General features: G+C 48.0%; 3 protein-coding genes across 3 annotated transcripts; all 3 read right to left on the bottom strand.

Annotated features, from left to right (window-relative positions):
- Nucleotides 1-1,191, bottom strand: Aud_009631 (uncharacterized protein; the record flags this gene model as incomplete). Its single annotated transcript, XM_043294481.1, has 1 exon — nt 1-1,191. One exon carries the CDS (start codon nt 1,189-1,191, stop codon nt 1-3), a length of 1,191 nt encoding a protein of 396 aa, XP_043150416.1.
- A 1,187-nt stretch (nt 1,192-2,378) lies between these two features.
- Nucleotides 2,379-4,729, bottom strand: Aud_009630 (uncharacterized protein; the record flags this gene model as incomplete). Its single annotated transcript, XM_043294480.1, has 3 exons — nt 2,379-3,841; nt 3,902-4,569; nt 4,641-4,729. The coding sequence occupies 3 exons, from the start codon at nt 4,727-4,729 to the stop codon at nt 2,379-2,381; spliced, it is 2,220 nt and encodes a 739-aa protein (XP_043150415.1).
- A 1,968-nt stretch (nt 4,730-6,697) lies between these two features.
- On the bottom strand, nt 6,698-9,160 carry Aud_009629 (uncharacterized protein; the record flags this gene model as incomplete). Its single annotated transcript, XM_043294479.1, has 1 exon — nt 6,698-9,160. One exon carries the CDS (start codon nt 9,158-9,160, stop codon nt 6,698-6,700), a length of 2,463 nt encoding a protein of 820 aa, XP_043150414.1.
- Nucleotides 9,161-10,641: the final 1,481 nt, after the last annotated feature.

Raw genomic sequence — 10,641 nt, 5'->3', positions numbered from 1 at the left:
TCAAGCCAGTCCTGCATCTCTGCCTGAGGCGGTTGGGGCCAGCGCCACTCCCTCCTCTGCATCTGACACTTCCTTGCCAGGGCTCCGCAAATGCCCGAGACCCGAAAGCTTTTTCTTAATCCATCGTATCACTCTGTACCAGACTGGAGTCGATAGCTGCCTGACCTTATTGCGTAGCTCCATCATCTCTCTAGTTGCAGTTATGAGCTCATCACGAAACCCCATGTTCTCTTTATGAGCGGCACACAGCTTCTCTGTCACTGTCTTCAGAGAAGCTGCAGCACTTGCAAGCTGGGAGGAGACGGAGGTATTCTTATCATTCAATTCCTCCACCTCTCGTTTTAGGATGTCGATCTCTGACTGCAAGGTCTTCTTATCGTTTTCCAAGCCCAGGTTGAGAGACTGAGCTTCATGAAGTTGAGAAGTCATTGCCATCAGCTCCATAGTTGCTGACTGTTCCCGATCTTGTAGATCTTTATAGTGGTCCTTCGCAGAGTTGATATCTGCTTGCAATGCTGCATTCTGCTTGCGCAGTTTCTCGCATTCTGCAGTTAGGTTGGTTTCCTGGCTCTTGTAGCGTTCTTGTTCTCCCTCAGCGCTCTTGAGTAAATCTGATAGGTGAGAGTTCTCGGCAGAGAGTCGAAAGGTTTCCTCTTTTTGGCCCTTGAGCCTCGCGAAATCTTTTTGCAGCCGAGCACAAGTCGCTTGACTCTCCACTAGTTCCTTCTTCAATCGTGCATTCCTCTTAAGATGCCGACGAAGCACCACAGAAAGATCATCCTTACAATCCTCCTTGACTAAAAGCAAGCTTCTACACTCATCGACCTCTTTCTGCAGTTTCTTCAAGTCTTGAGTGATCTCTTCTCGTTGATGTTCGTAAGTCCCGCTGATGCCCTCGATACATCCAAGGATGTCCTCCCATTTAGCCACAACCTCTTTCCTCTGATAACCATGGACCTGGCACAATCCCAATCGAGCAAGCCGCCTGAGTTCAACCTTGGTCACTTGCTGTGGCAGTTTCATCGATATATCATCTAACAAACAGCAAATGGCATTATACCTATCCTCCCAGAGAACCATCCGACATCGACTGTCGTAGTTGGAGCGCTCCAAACCAACACAGAACATGCCCAATCCTGAGCCCTCGTCGATTTGGAGAAGAGTATTGGGATTCCAACGGGCGGCTGGCATTTTGCATACTTTTGATGTTGTCCAGAGTTCGCAAGGGAGAAAATGAGACGATGTTGCGGGGTTTTTATGATGCTGCGCCGCATTTCTGGCCCTGGTCATCTTGGCTAAAAATAGCAACGCAGCCTTGTTGGTGTTGTACTTTGCGCATGTACCATATCTATGAACTAAAGACACTTTCATATGATTCAACCGGAGCATAGGTTTATACATGCGTCTTTAAATCTACATATAGCGCACGGCATGTAATATCCTTGGACTCCGGGATCGCTTTCTGCCATCGTCCAGCACGGACGCCCGATGTGAATTTAGGGAAAGCCTGCAAGTCTTTGTAAACTAGGGACTGTAAAAGTCCTTGCAGACTCTTCTGCATCAGAGTCGCAGCAGTCCAGGAAAAGACCTCGGCGTGAGTAGAGTCGTCGCACCTGCGCATGTCGAATTTTGGAGTGACTTGTGTCCGCGAATCTCAAACTCTTTCCCTGAACATTGGTACTGAAAAGCCGGCGTAGAACGGCCGAAGATGCTATAGGCTACCCTTCCTCGGATACAGGGAAGGCAGAACATACTGGTGCCTTGCCGCAGTTGGGCTGCAGGCCACTGCTTTATATGCGTCTCAGATGTAAAATATCCAATCATCATCACACTCCACTGCAATCCATAAAGCTCGCTTCTCCCAACTGACGCCTGTTCTTATGAGACTTGCTGTCATCTGGGTCGAATTTCTGTTTACAAACAAGCTACCGACGATGACTACAGAACCAAATTACCGTAACACGCGGTTGATTTGCCTCGCCAACTACCTACCGAAGCTGAAATCGATGAGGCTTCCGATATTGCGGAGCAATACGGAGCACGGAAAGTTGCTGTAATTGAGGCCCATTCTGTCGTGAAGTTTGGAATTGGTATAAACCTGCCTGAGGGAGAACATGATATTTGTCCGTGAGAACACGAGCGTACGTGTCCCTCGAGTCTATACAAGCACGAATAGTGGGAAGAGTCATATTGCCATGGAACGGATTGCTTGCCTGACCCTCCTATCATCATGGTCACGACTAGGCCTTTGGGAGAAGGAGTCGGTCGTTACAACGGTTCAGTGAAAATTACCTCTTGTTATAGCACTGTGTGCGAGGGTAGATCAAATGATTGATATATTCATGAAGATGGTAATGTATATATATGTTAGTAACGGTCTATGAATATGATTTACCAGGCTTAACCCGCCGCACTGGCCCTCGATCCTGGTTATCCTGTTGAAAGACCAGCTCCAACCGCTTGTCCGCCCCCACTTCCTGAACGCTGACTAGATTTCGGAAGGTTTCTGCCTGTGAAATGCGCACACTTGTGTTCTCCAGTACCTTGGTGGGCCTTGAATTGAACGCCAAAGCTGTAAGGCTTGATATCGTGTCCCAAGCATGCGAGCTATGTCCTGTGATGAACGTGTACGCAACATAGATAGTTGCGTATAGACAGTACAAAATAAGGATCGGAATAGCGATTCTGATCGCTGTCCCATCCATATTCCATGCAAAACCCAGGACATGAGACTGGAACGTCAGGATCATACCGGGGGGTTTCACCAGGTCTCCACTTGGGGTTATCCATCGGAAATTGCCGTCGTGGAGATTTTGTGCTGACATTTTGAAGGGACCTGCTGCGTGAGACATGCCATTTGCCACTAAAGATGAGACGATGGATTCGTGCATCATAGGCCGTGACGCTGATAAGTACAGCGGGTAGCTACCGTTTACCGGGCACACGTTGTCAGTCAATAAGAGAGACCGTAGGAGATTGTCCGCCACCGTTCGATTCAGATTACCGATTTGGGTCGTAATGCTGTTCGCCCAACTTTTCGATATGGAGACCGCATGTAGCGGCCATGCTGGGAGAGCGTTGAGAAAATCGCGAGGGAGAAGGCTTTCCACTCGGTAGTCGAACATCGTGGCTGACGCGTTTGTTGCAACCACTATCCGAGAGGTTATGTTGGCCCACTGCCCGCTTACTGCACATGCGGACATACTGATATATTTTTGACCATTGTCGCAGAGATCCGGCTGTACAACGATGGCGCCTAGCGTTCGTTCCGTCGAGAAAGGAGCATCATCGACCCAGATGACTTGCCCCTGCCCTTGATTCTGCACTTGGTCCCAGAGCTGTCGTCGGGTGATATTAGTGTAAGGTGCGGTTTCAACTCCCGAGGCATTTGTAGCAAGATAAGTTACAGGGAATTGAATGGAGCGGTTGTCATTTTCATCCATAATCGCATTCAGCACGCAAATGGTGCTCACAAGCGGATGTGCGATTCGGATGCTTGCCTCACCAGTAGTAGCTGCATTTTTCACTCCTGCAAGGGAGCTAATGACAGCCCTGGAGAGGCCTGCTGCAACCGGGACCTGCTGCACCGTAGCCACTGTGCCGTTGGGGGCATATTGCATGTATAAAGTTCTTGCGAATTTGTCAAAGACTGAGAGAGTACGCGGAACAACAGTCAAAAGGTCGAGTGGGTATAGTGGTGGCATCTCCTCGACAGACTTTCCGTATCCATTTCCCAAATCCTTATTCACTTCCTGCGTCCCGACCAATGTGGGCTGGTCTTCTCCCACGCTTGGAAGACCTCTAAGATATTCCCAACCGATGGCAGGGGATTGTTCGTTTTCTGAGTTGCACACATGTTTAGCCGTGTGCTTTCAACAATTGCCAAAATCATGTATCTTACGTTTAAAAATTCCATCTTCTAAATGCGAGCCAGACTGGATAAATGCCGTCGGAAAGATATCACTGTATGTGTGATCCAATGCTAATTGGTAGTCGGGTATGGTGAAATTGACGGGTCTGGGCAATAGTGCAATCGCACTCGCAGGCCCGACAGCAGCAGCAAGTAAGATGCTCGCAGGCACAAAAACTACAAACCCTATCTTTAGAAGCAGTGGGAACCCAGCAGTCGTTAAACTGGCACGGAATTCAGGTGACCATAAATAGCCTACTTGCGTGGTGTGATATGCAGAGAAAATAGCTCCGAACGGCACCCCAGAGGTGGGTTGAGTGAGCAGGTATTGTTGGTAGGCGCCCATCGCCGTCGCGATCGAGATCTGCATCAGGATTTCGTGGAACTTGGCGATGAATTGGAGTAAATTTGACCATTGGCTATCGGGCCCAAGGAACCGTGTTTGGATGTTCAGGATGATGAGCGTTATTGCGGCTGCGAGTGGAATCATATGGAATTGAAGGAAATAACGAACAGCGGTCGACCGGCCCCGCCGTACAAAGATTTTTCGACGCTCTGGCTTTGATCGGTCCTGTCCATTTTCCTTGATGCGTATACTGCCGTTGGAGTCAACACTGACTCGGCGAGGTGCCACTGGTCCATCCGACGGTGTTGCTTCTCTAGGGAGAGCAGCACAGTCAGCCTTTAGGATCGCCTCCCAAACTAAAAAGGTAATTAGTTAGGGACGTACTGATAGATTTCATTGGTGTCCGTTGGATACCCTGCGGAGGGACGGTCTTTTAAGGGAATCAGGATATCATAGTGCCCCCCGCTGCCCATATTGTCGCCAGCTGGGTAGTTGTCGCCAGCTCGGTAGAATTTAGGGGCCAAAACCTCACCCAAGGCAGCCCCCAGCTTTTAAACATGTTGGAGGCCCTGGTCATTACTAAGCCATAACATTGAACTATGTTAGGTTTAGCGTGTTTAGCGTGTTTTAACTACGTGCATCCTGTTGGATTACTTATTATACCTCGTTGAGTCGAAGCCGATTTAAGAGGTGATCTTTATATCGGACCAACCGGGAATCGCCACTTAGTAGTATGAGGGACTGAAATATCCAGTAAAGGGGACATCGATTGGGTATGGACAGACCCGATAAATAAGATAACCAGTTGGAAACTTGGATTTGCTGGAGTCCCATAGAAGGTTGGTAGTTGGCATGTTGGCACCGATTTAATCCAAGCAGCTCTAGAAATATCACACCGAGTCTGTTATCTATTATTGATCTTCGATAGCCGGGGCCCATGATGATATGTTAGGTTTATTCTCACCTTGCACAACATGTTGAGCCTCCCACCAAGATTTGTACCAGTTTCCATAAAATGGTGTTCGGTCTAAGGTTTATCTGGTCGATCCATCCCGGAGATAGACTGAACTAGCCTCAGCTCAGAGGAAGTTCTGAAATTTCACGTTAATTAGAAGATTAGTTAATCTCTGATCCTGGGTCAGCTTCTTGACCAGAGCTCTGGCCACCGCCAAATAACCGGCGGTCATGGCTATTGGGGACTAATTGGTCGGTGTTGAGGACCCAGCCCCGAAACCACTTCGAGCATGCAATCCAAATCGTAACCGAGGCTACAGCACAGCTGGAGCTTGACAGCACCAAAGGCGTCAAACTACCGGCCCAAATCGGCCCAAATGGGTCGGAGAGCTCTGCATCGCAAAATCGCTGACGGTCTTCGTCGTCAGGTAGCATTTGCCTATGCCGGGAATCCCGTGAAACCAAGGAAGAGGCTGGGGGCCCTGCCACCAGGTCTAGATCCTACCTTTAACCGTTGGGGGAATCTACCCTGTGCGCTACCTTATAATTCCGGGTTCGCGAGATGGTTCCCATCTCACAGAAATGTTGGTCTTTTGGCCTTGTGGGAATATCAGAATCTGACTGGATTCCTTACATTAACCCAGCTACCTAATCCAGGTATCCAACTCTTATTAATTGTGGAGAAGATCTAGCTAGATGTAGAGACAACATCTAATACCTTCTTTATCATGTCTAGTCTCCCATGGTCATTTCTATTATTATCTCGCCTTTAGTATTTCCAGTTTAAGCACCGGAGCTAGCGAGAGCCTCGAGGATCTAGTAAGGAGGTTCCTAGACTTTATATAAAGACAGACCCCTATATCACTGTATAGACGCCTTCGAAAATGTACATTACTTAGGAGTTTCCTCCAAGTCCTGCATGTATGCGTGCTTACTTATAGAAGGGGAATACATGATATATGAAAGTCTATTTACGGCCATCTACAAAAAAGTCCAGCATCGCGCCCCAAGTGGGACTTCAGCACTGCTATCTAGACCCAGTCCTGACCGTTATTTAATATGGATTCCCTTGATTTATAGCCATTAAATGCGAGCTCTAAATGTTGAGGCACTCAATGAGAGTGAATTCGAGAATATCTATATCAACGGGGCGTGCAACAACACCATAGTGATGCGCTGCAGTGGCCTGCCATTCACGGCTACATGGACATCCTGAAAAGGGCCCTGCAGTATGGTGCTGATGTTAATACCACTGCGCCAGCACTCAGTTTAGTTATGGTCCTATACATGAGGACTCCCGTACTATTAAGGCCCGCAATAGGTCTGTTACTACAGTATAGTAGTGTGGTTAAAAATACTTGTGTCGCTTAGTAACAGGGTAAAATAATAACATGTATGCAGTTTCTCCCTCTGACATGCGCCTTCATGGGCCTTTACCTATTGGCAGCTCAGCAGCGCTACCTACCATTTGCAACAGTACGCCTAAGCTAACCAAGACACCAGAGGCGATTTGGCACAACAGGATCTACTGCTGCGCATTCGTGATCTGGAAGATTTTTGCGGGCACCAAGGTCTCTGATCACGACTGGTCTCACAATTTCTGCAAAAGTACTTCCGTTTTCTTCGCCTAAGACGTTCACCAAAAGGCCTTTGATCTCGTCTTTCTGACCAAGCGGACACTCGATAATTATGTGCATCGTCTCTTTCACGTGCAACATCTCGTTTTCGGCAATCCCATGGACGTCGACCAAGTAGCGGGTCCCGCTCGAGCAGTCAATCAATCCGAAGTGGGTACATAGAAACATGAACGTAAAGGGCCGGAAAGAGAGAGCGCAGTAGTAGGCATAAATACCGTCCTCAGTCAGCCTTTCGGCTTTTCCAGACAAGCTGAAATCGGACTGCATAAGGGACAATGGCGCCCAGCGAAAACCCATTCGCTGCGCTCTTGGTCTTTTACCAAATATGATCCCGGAGGGGATAAGGTGCGAGTATCTGAGGAATAACGATAACATCCGAGTCTCTGGATCCATTTCAAGCATTGGTTGCACGTCCATATCGAGCAACTGAGCGATACAGATTGCTTCGTCTTCTGCCTTGCTTGTGTTTCTTGAGGTCAGCATAGAGAGAATCCAATAGAATCGGCTATCATCTGTCCAGTACTCTTCTGCTATACGTTTTGGTAGTCGCATTTGAACTAATCTTGTTGAAACCGAGAAGTAAATCTCGTTAAACTCGAGATTTGCTAGCTCCGTGCGAGTCATGGTCGATGGAGACATGGACTCCATACCTCGCAATTGACGTGCTAATAGTCCGAACATGGGGTTCTTCCTGTCTGCGGATAGCTCTCGGAATCGTTCAACGTCTGCCCTAAGACGCTTCAGGCGATAATCATATTGCAAATGCTCGACTACCACGGCGTGCTGTCGTAGTTTGAAGTATAGTTTTGATGCAGCCACACCCTCTGACAACGTCCACAATCTACCCATCCAGCCAGACACTTCAATCCTGGACATAATCTCTTCAATACTCGTCTGCGTACTCACGTTCGTAAGCGTGTTGTCTATGACGAGGACGCTTTCCGCTTTCTGGTAGATCTTCGCCATGGATCTAATCGATTGTTTGCGGAACGGCTGCTGGAGAGGAATACAGACGGTGTCAATCCAGAATGGAAAGTCCTCGTCAGATTCATGAAGCCCATTCACGGCATCTTGTAATTTCTCAAGCTGACATTCCGGAAGTGAATTTTGACGAGGATTACCCATTCCGTCACCCCAGACATGGGAAATGCACACATAGCGAGCGACTGTGCCATCCACATGACTGGGTACCAGACGCCAGATTTTCTGAATTCCTTCTCCTGTGTCTTTGACTTCGCGCTTAACTAGTGCTGTGCCTCCCTGCTCAATCCAAGTGAAAACATCCGCCAATTCAGCAAAAGAGATGAACGCGCAATTGCAATCTGCTGTCACATGGCGTGTCTCGTATATTTCCTCGTTTATCTGGTATGCCAGGCAAAAGTCCTTGCAGCATCTCCTGTGATTATTTGAGAACTGCTGTTGATTGAAAAAGCTCAGGTAGTAAAGGTGTGAATTGGTGCAACGTGTGGAGAGCTGCGAGATCTGGAACGGACACCACCCCACCAGTTCCATCAAGAACGAGACCATAGGACATAATGGCCACTTATAGGTGTTGAAGCCTTCATAAATAACAGAGGCTGCATTGGTCAATGTTTCACCGAGAACGACAATACTGAGCATGAGTTGATGCGCCTTGGACCCAGTTCTTCCCACTTTCCAATTGACCTCGCCAATTTTGAACTCTTCATCCTCCCACCCCTTTTCGGCCGTGTAGAAGTTCGGATTCCGATCGTAGTACTTGTCAGTGACTATCATACCAATTTCGTGACTGAGATCCTTGACTATGCTGGACAGCTTCATACTCTCCTCATCCTCGTCGAGAATGTCGGTAGACGTACTGACGCTTCCGCCGCGGAATTCTTGATGCGTGATACCCCATATCAGATCACGCACAGCCCGGGTTATCTTATATACTGTCTCTGCGTGAACATTCTTCGTTTCTCTATCGACGACCTCCTCATGGTCGTACCAAAAGCGAATCAGATCTGGTAACCCCTTACTAGTTGTCGAGACAAATATACCTTCGGTCTCCTCACCACCCGAAAAATCAAATCGCATATTGACGTTGCCTACTCTGAGTACCTCTTGCAACATTCCAAAATAACCCCAAGCTTGGATGCAAGATATGACATCTTCGAAGGTTCGTTCCCCAAAGTCACCGAACTTCAGCCTTTCCAGATTAAGCCCTTGTTTTGATGGAAAAGAGAGAAAATCTTCCAGCCCTACCCCATCATATTCCTGTCCTTTTTTCACAAACAGAGGGATCTGCAGTTCGCGATGGTAAGGCTCCTCAACCTTCGGGAGATGGTCCATTGTAACCACGAAGGACTGCGATTGGCGCGAGAAATATGAAATTAGAGTATAAAGGCCCTTGAACAAAGGAAAGACGATGCTCGGGAGGACACTTGACTCGCGCTAATGATGAGTTCTAATCCGGGGAATAGAAAACTATTAAATGAGGATATTAGTACGCTCTGATGACCTATCAGCTGAATATACGAGGTAGAGCCAATTGAGGATTCCTGCAAGAAGCCTTTCTGACCGTTACCTACTATTTACCAACGGTAACTGGCTATAGAGACAGGGATAAAGTTTCATTTTTGCTTTTTAAATCACAACACCCACAGTCCAGCAAAGCGAAGGTCTTCCAGGCAACTACATTAGTCTAGTAGCATATGATAGGGATGTCAGCCTTGCTAGTCTCTTGCCTGTCAACATGGTCAGAGGCTGGCTCCGGGCTGACGAAGCAACCAATTAGATCTAGCGTGCCAAAAATCTGGCAAATTTTTGCCTCATCATTGGCTGTACGGGGTAGTCTGAGCGCACTGAGGCAAACTCAGACGTTCCACAGGGTAAATTATCTGGAGGCCACGAGTTACTACTCAGAGCATCACTGATTCCTCCGTAAATAAGTTAGCTATGCAACTCAAAATTCTACCCAGGCACCAGTAAGTTAACTACATGCAAAAAACTTCCCCCCACCAGATCTGAGGGCGTCATTTTTGAGCCATTCGTGAAGCAGTTTAAGCCTATCGTCCCCCGTGCTGGCCTGCGTCACTAGCTTCCGAGTGGGCATGGGAATTAAACCGAGAGATACGCTGGTTGCTTCTCTGGACGGCACTGTGCATTCTTTCTCTACACTGAGTTTGGGTATTAGATTGTTCACTCGGACCTCCAAGGACGCCCATTGCTCCAGCTCTTCCGGTCGTAGTTCTCCTGGGAAGAAAGTACTACACATATTTTCCCCCAAAGCGTGGGTACTTTTCGACAGCGATTAAGGTCCCCATGGCCTTTGTCTCCCCAGTAACATCCTGGAGAGTAATTGGGACTCCAAAGGCGTCTGGTGTGCGCCTCCAACCCGCAACAATATTGAATACCAATGCCTCCAACCGCGAACACGAACCATGTGTTTGGTTATGGCAGGCGCAGTTATAAGCAGGAGAATCCAAAGCGTGGCGAGAAAAATCAAAACGACGCTAGTGAAAGGAGAGGCAGTAACTATAGGGCCAGCGGCCATATCCTCAACATAGCTGAGACTGGTGCAGCGTAAACATGGACTGTCCGTCCCTGGCCCGGCTGATGATCGGTTGCGTCTGTGGGAATGGGGGAGACGCAGCACGTTCTGGTAGAAGTTTCATCAACATTCTTTTTATCGTACTGCTCTATTAGAGCAGACCTGAGAAATATGCAAGCTATGTTCATATTTATGGGCTGTGGGCCGCATGGCGGAGGAAATAGATACACATCTTTCAGTGAAGCTTTGAAAGGTCCACCAAACTGGGACGATAATACTC

This window comes from Aspergillus udagawae (genome assembly GCF_001078395.1).
Source record: "Aspergillus udagawae IFM 46973 DNA, scaffold_8, whole genome shotgun sequence".
In the NCBI taxonomy this organism is placed as follows: Eukaryota; Fungi; Ascomycota; class Eurotiomycetes; order Eurotiales; family Aspergillaceae; genus Aspergillus; species Aspergillus udagawae.
This window is presented reverse-complemented; position numbering and strand designations above follow the sequence as displayed.